At 42.8% G+C, this 14,279-nt stretch overlaps 1 protein-coding gene across 3 annotated transcripts; it reads right to left on the reverse strand.

The window, feature by feature from the left end:
• Positions 1–2,736: 2,736 nt before the first annotated feature.
• LOC115145376 (rho GTPase-activating protein 11A-like) lies at positions 2,737–12,907 on the reverse strand. Of its 3 annotated transcripts, XM_029686893.2 has the most exons (12): positions 11,841–12,907; positions 9,522–9,589; positions 9,288–9,384; positions 8,934–9,190; positions 8,665–8,828; positions 8,417–8,557; positions 8,181–8,255; positions 7,588–7,761; positions 7,327–7,465; positions 6,978–7,086; positions 5,986–6,103; positions 2,737–5,840 (listed from the first exon to the last, which is right to left on the reverse strand). In XM_029686893.2, the coding sequence occupies exons 1-12, from the start codon at positions 11,970–11,972 to the stop codon at positions 4,321–4,323; spliced, it is 2,994 nt and encodes a 997-aa protein (XP_029542753.2). In that variant the 5' UTR covers positions 11,973–12,907; the 3' UTR covers positions 2,737–4,320. The 3 variants fall into 3 exon arrangements, with proteins under 3 accessions (XP_029542753.2, XP_029542754.2, XP_029542755.2); XM_029686894.2 differs by lacking the exon at positions 8,181–8,255; XM_029686895.2 differs by lacking the exons at positions 2,737–5,840; positions 5,986–6,103 and having other exon boundaries at positions 6,387–7,086; positions 11,841–12,774.
• Between the last annotated feature and the right edge of the window lie 1,372 nt (positions 12,908–14,279).

A 14,279-nucleotide genomic window follows, 5' to 3' on the forward strand; every position in this document is an offset into this window, starting at 1 on the left:
CATTCTACCTTTCTTAGGGTAAGGGTCAATGCTCCAATTGTTGTCTTTGTCTATATGTCTATTTAGAAAGCAATACGCTATGATAGGGACTGGTCATTGGGTTTGATTTTCTACTGCACTGTGCAGTTTGGGTTTTGCATTATATCGTTAATGTTTACTCAGTTCTAGCACCAGGGATATTTTTTCTACATGTGCACATAGCAATATAGCAGGGATAACCAATGCAGAACTGCCAAATGAACAGATGTTTTACCAATGGCATTATCAAATTTACATTTACATTTAAGTCATTTAGCAGACGCTCTTATCCAGAGCGACTTACAAATCAAATGTCTGGAATGATCGCCTGATGCCACCACATAGTCACTTCCATAGCATATTGTGGTCTAAATTGTTGTTCCACCATTTTTATATACTCCAAAATGTATACTGAACAAAAATATAAAACGCAACATGAAAAGTCTTGGTCCCATGTGTCATGAGCTGAAATAAAAAGATCCCAGAAATGTTCCATATGCACAAAAAGCTTTTGTCAATTTTGTTTACATCCGTTAGTGATCATGTCTCCTTTGCCAGATAATCCATCCACCTGACAGGTGTGGCATATGAAGAAGCTGATTAAACAGCATTTAAAGATATCCTGACCAACAGATGCATATCTGTATTCCCAGTAATGTGAGATCGATAGATTAGGGTCTAATTCATTTATTTCAATTGACCAATTTCCTTATATGAACATTAAAAAATATATATTGCATGTTGCATTTATATTTTTGTTCAGTATACATTGCAGCTGCCCCGACAAGTGATTTAGTACACCCCCTTCTGGAAGAAGTTGCAATTACCAGAGGTGATTGGCTCGATTCAGCCTCTGGACAATTTCTTCATGAAGGATGGTCAGGTGGCCAAACAGTTATAACATTTGACTAAAACAATCATGTCAAACCTTTCATTATTTACATGATCACATCTCTCTATTATGCATGGGAATAGTTTGGAACAGATTTCCAAAACTTCTAATCACGTGGAATGGATTTACTGTTGTTTTTTTATCCGTCTTTTAAAATCCGCCAGTTTGGGAACTCTGCCCTACATGATATGTCCTAAACAGCATGTGTGCAGACAGTATTATGAATTGCTCCCAAGTTAAGAAAAACATATTTTTCTACACTGCTCAAAAAAAAAAAGGGAACACTAAAATAACACATCCTAAATCTGAATGAATGAAATATTCTTATTAAATACTTTTTTCTTTACATAGTTGAATGTGCTGACAACAAAATCACACAAATTGGATTTGGAGTCACACTCAAAATTAAAGTGGAAAACCACACTACGGGCGGATCCAACTTTAATGTAATGTCCTTAAAACAAGTCAAAATGAGGCTCAGTAGTGTGTGGTGTGGCCTCCACGTGCCTGTATGACCTCCCTACAACGCCTGGGCATGCTCCTGATGAGGTGGCGGATGGTCTCCTGAGGGATCTCCTCCCAGACCTGGACTAAAGCATCCGCCAACTCCTGGACAGTCTGTGGTGCAACGTGGCATTGGTGGATGGAGAGAGACATGATGTCCCAGATGTGCTCAATTGGATTCAGGTCTGGGGAAAGGGCGGGCCAGTCCATAGCATCAATGCCTTCCTCTTGCAGGAACTGCTGACACACTCCAGCCACATGAGGTCTAGCATTGTCTTGCATTAGGAGGAACCCAGGGCCAAACGCACCAGCATATGGTCTCACAAGGGGTCTGAGGATCTCATCTCGGTACCTAATGGCAGTCAGGCTACCTCTGGCGAGCACATGGAGGGCTGTGCGGCCCCCCAAAGAAATGTCACCCCACACCATGACTGACCCACTGCCAAACCGGTCATGCTGGAGGATGTTGCAGGCAGCAGAACGTTCTACACGGCGTCTCCAGACTGCCACATGTGCTCAGTGTGAACCTGCTTTCATCTGTGAAGAGCACAGGGCGCCAGTGGCGAATTTGCGAATCTTGGTGTTCTCTGGCAAATGCCAAACGTCCTGCACGGTGTTGGGCTGTAAGCACAACCCCCGCCTGTGGACGTCGGGCCCTCATGGAGTCTGTTTCCGACCGTTTGAGCAGACACATGCACATTTGTGGCCTGCTGGAGGTCATTTTGCAGGGCTCTGGCAGTGCTCCTCCTTGCACAAAGGCGGAGGTAGCAGTCCTGCTGCTGGGTTGTTGCCCTCCTCCACGTCTCCTGATGTACTGGCCTGTCTCCTGGTAGTGCCACCATGCTCTGGACACTACGCTGACAGACACAGCAAACCTTCTTGCCACAGCTCGCATTGATGTGCCATCCTGGATGAGCTGCACTACCTGAGCCACTTGTGTGGGTTGTAGACTCCGTCTCATGCTACCACTAGAGTGAAAGCACCGCCAGCATTCAAAAGTGACCAAAACATCAGCCAGGAAGCATAGAAACTGAGAAATGGTCTGTTGTCACCACCTGCAGAACCACTCCTTTATTGGGGGTGTCTTGCTTAATTGCCTATAATTTCCACCTGTTGTCTATTCCATTTGCACAACAGCATGTGAAATGTATTGACAATCAGTGTTGCTTCCTAAGTGGACAGTTTGATTTCACAGAAGTGTGATTGACTTGGAGTTACATTGTGTTGTTTAAGTGTTCCCTTGATTTTTTTGAGCAGTGTATTTAACAAAAATGACAAGTTTTGAAATGGTCAGACTGCAATGCAGAGGTGCTTTAAATAAATACGGCTTGACAAGTTTTATTCATAAATTCCCCCCGAAGGTGTCTTGGTCAGTTCACATGTTTAATCCAAAGCAAATTAACATAGTAATTATAGAAAATAAAAGCAGGGAAACAGTTTCGTAGACCTTTACCAAATTAGGACCGCAATTAAAAAATTAATAAAAGCAAAAATAAAACCTTAATGGGCAACTCCGCCACTTTTAACATCTGGGTTGTTATGAAGTATTTAGTGATGTTTTACACAGTTTGTGTGACTTCATGATTTCATGTATATTGACTGTTAAGTGATACGCAAAACCAGATTCTTTTTTCAAGTAGGATCCCTGAAATTACTAATAAAATAAATGGACAGTCATTTTCAGCTATCGATATAACCCATCTAGTTCTGATCATATGTTGCTCGGTTGTCTTCATCTAATAACATCTGTAAATAAATAGACGCTCAAAAACCTATATATATGTATAGCTAGTTTACATCCATGTGTTTCTGTTGTTCAAAGCTCAAATTGCCATGATTCCATTTGGCAAAACCACTCCCACCAACAACAAAGTTGCAGCTCCAAATAGACTATATTCTCATTAGTTCCAATAGGCCTAATATTGTTGGATGGTTGCTAAGGCTATATTTGGCAGCTATTGTTGAGCACACTACTTCCAATGGAACAGGGTTAGCTACTTAGCTAGCATTGCTAATGTCAGCACAAAATATACAGGCTTTAATGAGAGACTAGGATTCCATAGTGATTTGCCTGTAAATGTCATAATAAATGTGATCTAACAGGCCTACATGTTGTTTGGACTGTTGTTTAAGACAGTAGCCAAGATTAAACTCAGCTGTTATTGTTGCAAAAACCTATTTCGGATGTAGCAGTCAGGCTAGCTAGAATGCTAGCTAACCATCAGATACAGTAATTTATGCTTCGCATTCGTTAGCATCTAAATTCTATTATTTGAGTGTAATGCAGTTGATTGGTGACAGTGGGATGAACATATATTCAGCGTGATATACATGCAAGCATTATAATATGAAATGCACTCAGATGAAGCTTGTAAAGCGAACTGTCGACTGGACGGAGCATTGCATCCTGGTAGGTGAAACGCAACCTGGAAATTGCAGTATACTGTAGATGAGGGCAGTGCAGAAGCTTAAATGACAAACTAGGAATCGTGCAGTATGACAGACAAATTAGTTTCAGATCTTATGGTGGGGCATATACGAACAGCATAATAACTGGTTATAAAGTGGTGTTGTCCTTTAACTCGAACACCTTCAAGCCATACACCCAACCGTTCAGCAATTGCCTTTCACACTAGTCTAACAGACTACAAACACCTTCAAAAAAATACACATTCCTTTACACTGATATGCATGTGCAAAACTATTTTACCAGAGTAAACTAGTAAGGCAATGCAACAAATCAGTCACCCCAAGCACTCAACGAACAGCATCTAAGAAGCAAAATAAATTAAATCCCTGAAAACAACTGAAGACATAAACATTGAGGGAATGTTTTGAAGCTATACAATGAGACAGTATATATCCAGATAGGGAGACCTGCATAGTGAAGGGTGAGTTCTACTAGACTAGAGGTCTATGGGCTTGGTGGCTGACAGCAGTCTGCCCTCGTTGAGGAGGTTCCTGGGGGAGCCTCTGTAGTAATACACATCCTTCTCAGCCACCTGCTGTACCACAGACCTCTCACCTTCACCTCCTGGGTCTTTAACAGGTGTCACACCTTTGGCCTTCAGTTGTACCTTGTTGGTCACGTCGCTTAGAGTGTAATTCCTGGGTTTGCCGGCGATACTGGCTGGCTTCTTGGGTGGGACTGGAGGAGAGCAGGTTTTTGTGGAGCGGACCGTGTCAAGTGTGGGGCCTCCCTGATCGTTTGGCTGGCGCTGAGCCCCAGCAGACAGGCCACTCTCCAGGCTGACAGCCTCTCCCACAGGGATGGTGGTTACCTGGCTGGAGGATGTGATACCAGCCGGTACAGGCCACCTGTCCCCCAGCAAGGAGTTGATCCTGCGGATAGACTGGCGCACAGGAGTACGCTGGAACTTGAGGGGGGACCTGACTGCTTTGGCCTGTGATTTGGGTGAACACAGGGTGAGCTTATTGAAGCGCTGGATGTGGTCTACCACCCTTAGCCTGCTGGTCTCCAGGATGCCTGGGGAAGGCAGCTCCAACAGCTGCTGTTCCTGCCTCTGGGGGTGGGCACTGGGTTCTGGGGATGCCACAGCCTCAACATGTACCATTACAGGCACTGTATCCAGAGGGGGAAGAGGGTTCTTGAGCTCCTGAAAGTACTCCAACCCTGAAGCTCTGTATGGAGTGGACTGGACCCCAGCAGCAATGCTGCGTGTGAAGTGAGCAGGGCTCTGGATGTCCAGGGCATCGATCAGCTTGCTGCAGTTCACCTGCTCAGCCACAGTATCTGCCTCTCCCGCTACAGACCTGTCACCAGCACACAGTGACCAGTCACAGGCCTTCTCTGACAGACTGCCACATCCTCCCACTTCAAACAGGGCACTATCTATATACAAGGGAGACAGAGGAACAAACTCAATCTGACCAAATGTAATGTTCTGGTCATCAGCCAGATGCCTCCAAGGAGTTGGCATGCCAGAACGCTCTTTGTTTGGTGACACACCTTTAAGTGTAGAAGATTCAGAAGGAGTTGAATCTGTTGAATCAGTTTGAGTGTTCTCAGGCTGTGTTGCCTTGCCCCCTTCAGAGGGGGCACCGTCATCCCTCAGTACTCCCTGTAGGTTGCTGCCAGACTCAGTGAAGGCTCTTTTGATCTTGAGCAGGGTGGGCCTGGTCAGAGTCTGGCTGAATGAGCACTCACTCTCGAGGCTCTCAGCTCTGGAGGCACAGCACAGCTTCTTGGGGAAGCTGGCCACCATGGGGGGCTTGGCCACCACGATGGCAGGCTCAGAGTAGTAGTTGTTCTTCAGACACATGTTAATGGGGGTGTCGGTGAAGGAGCCTCCACTGAAGACATGGCCCTCGTCAGGGGTCTCCCCACTCCAAGACATCCGGAGGGCACTGCCGTCACACTGGGGGGTTAGCAGGTTGTCTTCTGACTTGCTGTAAAACTTGGAGCCTGTGGAGCAGTGGGCATTAGCAGACATCACTTCCCACAAGGGACAACAAAACACTGATCCATTTCATGCATTACTTTAGCACTTAGCACAAATTATGAAAGTACATTATAAATTATGTTAGTAGGTTTTTAAAAAGCAACTCACCCTTTGCGGCACTCTTGTTTCGCAAAACAGTAGGGCTAAATTTGGCGTCTTTGAAGCAAAAACTGGTGGTGCTCTCTGGAGTGGCAAGTCGCCAACCAATGAACTCTGAACCCTCTCTCTGAATCGCCAGCATGGAATAAGAAATTACATTGTTGGGATGGAGTCATACTTTTTAGTCAATCATATAATGTTGCCTTACACTAAAACCTTGTTAAGTTATGTGAAATATTTTCTTAACTCTTCTTGAAATGCACTGTTGGTTAAGGGCTTGTAAGTAAGCATTTCACAGTAAAGACTTGTTGTATTCAGCACATGTGACAAATAAAGTTGTTTTGAAAATCTGATGCATCATAATTTAAGGGTCTTCGGTGTATGGTAAAAAGTTACTCAGATGAAATTAGTGTTGGTCAATATTGTTTTATTAAATTGCAAATATACATCAGTATGCCATTATAAAGTGACCCATGCATAAACCAAGTTACAGTTCAGTTTAGGTAAATATAATATTTGGTTAATATTAAATGTTTTTAATGTCTTAAAATGTTAGATTTCACTTATATTAAATATTTCAGATCCTAGAATTGAGAATATAAACATCAAATGTTACAGAACAGTCATGCAGAAATAACGGAATTCTCGCCTTGAAAACAAGAACGTTTGATTTACGTCAAGTAGAAGCTCACAACCTCAAAATGCTCTCCAGTCAATTTATTAACTGAGCATGCATTACTGAAAGTAAACATGTGCCCAAACTGTTATAAAATCAACAGCCCAAAAAAAGAACCTAAAAAGATGAGAAAAAAGTGCTACTGTGCAAAATTGTACCCTACAATTGCACCCCAAGCATAAATGTAGATGATTTATTCTGATTAATACAATTAGTCAATTTGCAAGGGGGGGGGGGGTCATCATCAAGACTGGGATTGAGTCTTTTCCTCCCATTTGAGGGGCAGATAATCAGTGTGAGGTCATACATGGGTATCTGCACTTACAGGATCTCTGCTGCTCTTGCCCAGGCTGAAGCGAAGGCGCAGGGACTTGCGAACATTTTCTTTCTTGGTGACCTTGGGAGAGAAGCAACCAGCCTTCCCCGACTCTACTCTGAAAAACAGACAAGAACATACTGTTTCAACCATTGTCAAGTTATAAATATTATACAATATAAACATTTAATAAGAAGGCCTCTAGTCCGATGCAACAGAGAGAAGTGTGACATGAAAAAGTTGGTGTGTTTGAGATCGTTATCAGCTTAGACATAAGTTGTCATCTGCTTGAGCAATACATTTTCAATTCCACATAGGATCAGGAAATAGCCTTTGATAAACCACATGATGTATGTACCTGTCGACAAAATGTCGGCGACTCAGTCGTTTGCTCTTTCTCCTTGCAGAGCTGGCAGACTGCCCGCTGGACCTCCCAACTAAGGCCAAAGCATTATGGGAGGAGTCCAGGGATTTTGAGGCACTTGGGTCAAGGTATCCTGAAAAACAGGAGCAACACACTCAATGCACATGAATACTTTTTAGTAAAAAAATAAAATAAAAATAATAATAATTAAAAAAAACTTTGATTAAATACAGATGTGAGTCCTTGTGGAGTTACCTGGTCCAGGAGTGGAGCTTCCACCGAACAGAGAATTAGGAAATAATTCTACACCAAGGTTATTTTTGATGGATCGCCGTTTCTTGTTGGAGAATCCATAACTATGACCAGATTCCAAAGGAATTTCTCTCTTGGAGCTGGGAGTAATTATCACAGGAGTTGCAGAAGAAAAGACTGGTGGGGTAAAAAAAAAAAAAAAATCACAAGAAAGAATTCACTATTAGGTCATAGTCTCCCACAGATAAATATTCAGAACAGCTGAAATAATTCGCTAAAATTCTTGATTAGCGTCGATTAAGAAAATTAAAGCCAAAAACAAGCACACAGACAGAGTAGGCAAGACAATTTGGGCAGGCATCAAATCAGTAATGTAATAGCGGGAAAAAAATGACAAGACAGTGTTACTACGCATCCACTACATAAGCTCAAATGAAAAGAAAATCTGAAAACAAATTTAAATTAAGAGTTGCATTTCTGTGAAAGACAAGCAGCTGATTCCCTGTTGCAGGCTGAATTAAATGAATGCGTCAGAGCTACAGGGCATTGATGCTCTCATTAAACGGCAGGAGGCGAAACATGACCTCGGTACCTACCATATCTGTCTGACTGGGGAGTATTTGTGGGTGTTCTATTTGTTTTTAACTTATTCAGAGCTCCATTGACCATATCTGCAATGCAAAAACCATTCCATATCTTGAAATTCAATGGAGATTTACAGAGGAGGAAGAATAAGCCTATAACATTGGATCATTTAATATAATTTCAAAGACGACCCAATGCTGGAAAAAAATACAAATTCTAAGAGCAATGTTCTTCCAGGGTATCTTACCCCCTAGACTGCGCCTGCATCTCCTCTTGGCCCCTGAATTTGTGTCCAAGTCCTCTAGTCGCTCAAGAGTAGGGAACAGAACATCTGCCTCACAGCCCAGCATGGCTGGAATCTTCTCCATGATGAACTGAGGTACCACACCTACCACACAGAGACACATTTAGACACGGTTTGCTATGAACATTCCCTTTTAACTTTCAATCACCAGTTGATTGATGACACTACAATAACAAGGCTTGAACTGCTACCGAAGTCTGAAGCGTGTTCTATAAGGCAGTGGACCACAGCTGCCTGTTGCTTGAGGCGTTTCTCTGTGCTGGCGTTCATCTTGTCTGCCCCGTCTCCAGCGTGTAAGAGGTTGGGAGCCAGGATCACAGACAGGTTACTGCTGTCCATCTTATTCAACCCACTCCTGAGAGAAAAAGCAAAACCAGATTGAGAAATAATGATTGACCAAGTCCAAAATGTTACAGTGTGAAATGATACTATTTAATGAGACAAACTTGTGAAATCATACCTTTGAGAGACTTTGTTGAGGAAGCCAAAAAAGTAACGTAGAATGCTCATGTTCCGGTCAGGCAGTACACAAGACAGCAGCAGGGTGGCATAGGTCCTGTCCTCCTTTGTGGGCAGCTGCTGGGCCTTGAGGAAGGCATCATGCAGCTCTGTAGGCATAACGGGATCCGGCAGCTCCCTAAAGAACTGCTTGACCAAGCCAGCCACATCACACGGCAGGGCAGTGGACAGGCACCTCTCACCCTTATCCAACTTCACCTGCACAGAAAAAAAACCAATCCGGCCTTGCGTTGAACTATTCCAGCAGCCAGGGCCTTCCTATTCATAGCAAGGTCAATCTCCAGCCATCACTCACCCGCAGTGCTTTCAGACGAACAACAGAGCCAGACTTTCTGAACAAGCCCTCTGTATCCACATGCTCCAGCAGACTTGCACATGCATCTATGAGAAAGCTGGAGAGCAAGGGGATGGGAGAAACATTAGACCAAAAAAAAGGACAGAGAATGTTGGTCTACCACGCACAAATGAAGGACGACAAAATATTTTGTTAGAAAGTACAAGTTCTAGCTAAGACAGGTGTTTATCTTACCATGGTATATTCGCATTCTCCACATTGTACTGCAGAAGGCTCTCCAGCGGTACACCAAACACTTTCACCTGGAAAACATGATAAAACAAGTTCATGTTTGATTTCAACAAGGAAGGCTTTGCATGGTAGCTGGTTAAATGATCCTACATAGGACTAAGCTCACTAATAAGCTTCGACTTGGTATCCCATCCAACTTCCCGCCACGGAAATGTCTGTGAAAGGGCACAAGTTTTTACATGGGATTTGTCCCCATTTAACAGAAGGCCCTGAAAGCTGTTTTACAACAGTTCGGCATTCCCCTACCCAAGGAAGTAGTTAGTAACTCATCACCTGATCAAATACAAGCTAGCGCTATGTTGTGGCTGCCAAGCGTCAAACATTCCGCTAAGTATTTTAGAGGGAGACTGGAAAATAGGTGCCTAGCTGTGCTTTTGAAAAACAACAGCCTATAGCCTACTACAGTATAATGACAGCCCTGTGCCTTTTACTTGGTACATTTTCTGCCAGTAATTTTCACCTGGAAAGTACAAGTTTAATGGACCAAACCAATTGCCTGAAATCAAATTAGGCTAACTGCCTAAAGGCAAGCATGTGCCTTGTACTACCGTCTCAGCACCAAGCCCACTTAAACAGTCCACTGCACTATTATGTATGCCAAATGTGTCTACTATTGTCAATCATTTGAATCATTCGCAACAATTCACTTCAAATCAAATTTTATTGGTCACATACACATGGTTAGCAGATATTAATGTGAGTGTAGTGAAAGGCTTGTACTTCTAGTTCCGACAGCAATAATATCTAACAAGTAATCTAACAAATTCACAACAACTACCTAATACACATAAATCTAAAGGGGTGAATGAGAATATGTACATATAAATATATGGATGAGTGATGGCTGAGTGGCATAGACAATGTGCAATAGATGGTATACATGTGATATGAGTAATGTTAGATATGTAAACATTATTAAAGTGGCATTGTTTAAAGTCACTAATGATTCATTTAAAGTGGCCAGTGATTGGGTTTCAATGTAGGCAGCAGCCTCTCGGAGTTAGTGATTGCTGTTTAGCAGTCTGATGGCCTTGAGATAGAGACTGAAAAACAGCTTCTCGGTCCCAGCTTTAATGCCTCTGTACTGACCTCGCCTTATGGATGATGACGTGAACAGGCAGTGGCTCGGGTGGTTGTTGTCCTTGAAGATCTTTTTGGCCTTCTTGTGGCATTGGAGTGCTGTAAGTGTCATGGAGGGCAGGTAGTTTGCCGCCGGTGATACGTTGTGCAGACCACACCACCCTCTGGAGAGCCTTGCAGTTGAGGGTGGTGCAGTTGCCGTACCAGGCTGTGATAAAGCCTGACAGGATGCTCTCGATTGTGCATCTGTAAAAGTATGTCAGGGTTTTGGTGAAAAGCCACATTTCTTCAGCCTCCTGAGGTTGAAGAGGCGCTATTGCGCCTTCTTCACCACACCATGTGGGTGGACCATTTCAGTTTGTCTGTGACATGTACAAGGAGGAACTTGAAGCTTTCCACCTTCTCCACTGCTGTCCCTTCGTTGTGGATAGTCCACGATCATCTCCTTTGTTTTGTTGACTGAGTTGTTTTCTCCAAAAACCACACTCCGAATGCCCTCACTTCCTCCCTGTAGGCTGTCTCGTCGTTGTTGGTAATCAAGACCACTACTGTTGTGTTGTCTGCAAACCTGATCATTGAGTTTGTAGGCGTGCATGGCCACGCTGTTGTGGGTGAACTGGAGTACAGGAGGCGGCTGAGCACGCACCCTTGTTGGGCCCCAGTGAAGTAGAGATGTTTCCTACCTTCACCCCCATTTAGTTCAGTTATCTTTGCCTTCTTGGGTACAGGAAGAATGGTGGCCATCTTGATGCACTTAACTAGCTAGTTATGAACCCCCAACACAATTCAGACGGACAGACTAATCCAACAATGAACGTGAATTACAATGACAGGCTAACAAAAGTGCTCAGACTGAATGCAAATGAGCTAGTCAGCCAGAATGGTTCTCAAAAGGACTCTTTTCACACCACTTCGTTACCATTGTTATAACCGGAGACGTGAATTATCCTAACCTGCTGCCTAAATTACACTAATCTGTTACAAAACCAAACCACTTCCGTAACAATGTTTCTCGGTTTGCAAACATGGAATTTTAGCTAGCTAACGTTAGCTACTTAGCCCACCAACTGACTCATTCAGGCACTGTTTTACAACCAAAGTTTGACAATTCTGTCTAAGAGTAACGTTAAGCATTTGAGTGTTTATCTAGCTTGTAAGCTAAACAAAAATAGACTTAGTTACCTTGTTGTTAGCTGTCAACTTGCAGCTGGTGCGTGCTTTGTTTTTGTTCCAATTCTTAGTCTTTATCCCATAAGCAGTACGAAGGTGTTGCACAATAGCCAGGCGCATCACATTTCTTTCCATTACCTTCATCTTTAACTTTACAAATTACTTTCACTGTGCCTTCTTAAACTTTCAACACATACTGTACCAACTTAGCCAACTTGCAGGTCTATGCTTAGCTACTATTATCCCTCTTGAATCTAACGCGTCAGTATAACAGCTAAATGAGTTATCGTAACCCACGTCCGCACGTCTCCTTCCTTTTAAATCGCCAACAATTCTTTGCGTATGCCCTTCTCATTCAAAACAATCTCGCTAACTTGACATACCAACTCATTCTACACGTAACTTACAACTAGCTAGGTCGACCTAAAAGCAACCGCCGAGTCACTGCCAATTATCCAGTCCCAGCAGAATCGACCCAGCTAGGCGCGATCATTCTCGTGTGACTAGCCCACGTTCGATATCATCTAACGTTAACAATTATCATAGCTAGCTAACCATAACTAATGTATATTACCGTATGCCTAAATCTGTATTCTAGCATTTACCTGAATACATAATTATTCTCTTGTTTTTATATAATCTGATATGCCTTAGCTAGCTATATTGCTTGCAGACAACGTTTCCCTGAAATATTTTTCCGCACATCTTTTAAACGGCAAAAGCGTTTCTACATGCTCCGCTCTGATTGGCTAGAGTGGGTTCAAAATATTAAGACCCACACAATGTTATTTTTCTTCTTCGTTGGGGTTTATCGGCTGTTGGCATCCAACATTATGGTGCATTACCGCGACCTAATGGACTGGAGTGTGGGCCAGCGACTGAGAAACCAAATCCTAACTCAGCCCCTTTTCTATTAAAACATCATACAGTAGACATATGTTAATAATTATTTAGTAAATATAAGTTGACATGCAATCATAACTGACTGTGGTGCATATAAAGCATCCACAAGCTACTGTAAAAATACATGCTCCACTGTCTCTGTTTCCTGGCAATAATCACACTTTCCTGTCGGATTATTTCCTATCACATTTAAAGTCTTACTCACCCTTAATCTTGTAACAATAGCCTCCTCTATTCTGCCCCTTCCTGCTGTCTGTTTCAATATGCTTTGCGTTGTAGTCAAGACAGACAAAGATGTATAAGCAAACTTTACTAGGCATGTTGTCAACCACTGGTTTCCGTTTCCTGTGTAACATCAATATGAGTAACATCAATATTGCTACATGTAATTTTTTTTTACAAGAGCAGACTCCATCTAACTTTGGCTTGTAGTCAATGTCTGCAATAAACTTAAATGTGAACTGAATGTTTGTTTACTGTCTGACTGTCCATTCATTATTCAGGTGTAGGGCCATTACTATAGTAAGTAACCACTGGTTTCCGTTTCCTGTGTAACATCAATATGAGTAACATCAATATTGCTACATGTAATTTTTTTTTACAAGAGCAGACTCCATCTAACTTTGGCTTGTAGTCAATGTCTGCAATAAACTTAAATGTGAACTGAATGTTTGTTTACTGTCTGACTGTCCATTCATTATTCAGGTGTAGGGCCATCAGAAGACCTATACAAGACCTTGTGTTGATTACATCAGGAGGTGCTTGACCTGAGATGTTTGGATCTTCTTGTTGATGTGCAGCGTTCACCTCCAGGTTGTGTTCAGCACCCTGCTGGGCGTCAGCTGGTGCTCTGTTTACTGGCTATGTGCCAGGCTCCTCCTCTATTTCTCCGCTCTTCCTCAGGTGTCGCCTGTTCCTCCTGAAGACTTGTCCTGGTTCTGTCTTCACCTCATAGGACCTTTGCTCCACAGGTCTGACTACTGTGACCCTCTGCCACCACTGTTTCTGTCCTGTGAGTGGCTGAACTCTCCCACTGTCATCTCATTGCAGCTCTGTGAGATCCTTAGCAGAGGTGTCGTAGTACTTTGCCTGTTTCTGCTGTCTTTCTTTGAACTTCTCCAGCTGACAGTTTTCCATCCCTGGTCTCAGAAGATTTTCACTCATTATAAGTAGTGTCTTTGTACGTCTTCCCATGAACACCATTGCAGGGCCGCTGTCTGTTCCTTGTGACGGGGGTATTTCTGTGATCCAGCATTACCAGGTATTTTTTTTTCACCTTTATTTAACCAGGTAGGCTAGTTGAGAACAAGTTCTCATTTGCAACTGCGACCTGGCCAAGATAAAGCAAAGCAGTTCGACACATACAACAACACAGTTACACATGGAATAAACAAACATACAATCAATAATACAGTAGAAAAATATATATACAGCATGTGCAAATGAGGTAGGATAAGAGAGGTAAGGCAATAAATAGGCTGTGGTGGCAAAGTCATTACAATATAGCAATTAAACACTTGAATGGTATAATGTGCAGAAGATGAATGT

Source organism: Oncorhynchus nerka, linkage group LG18 (assembly GCF_034236695.1).
Source record: "Oncorhynchus nerka isolate Pitt River linkage group LG18, Oner_Uvic_2.0, whole genome shotgun sequence".
Taxonomy (NCBI): domain Eukaryota; kingdom Metazoa; phylum Chordata; class Actinopteri; order Salmoniformes; family Salmonidae; genus Oncorhynchus; species Oncorhynchus nerka.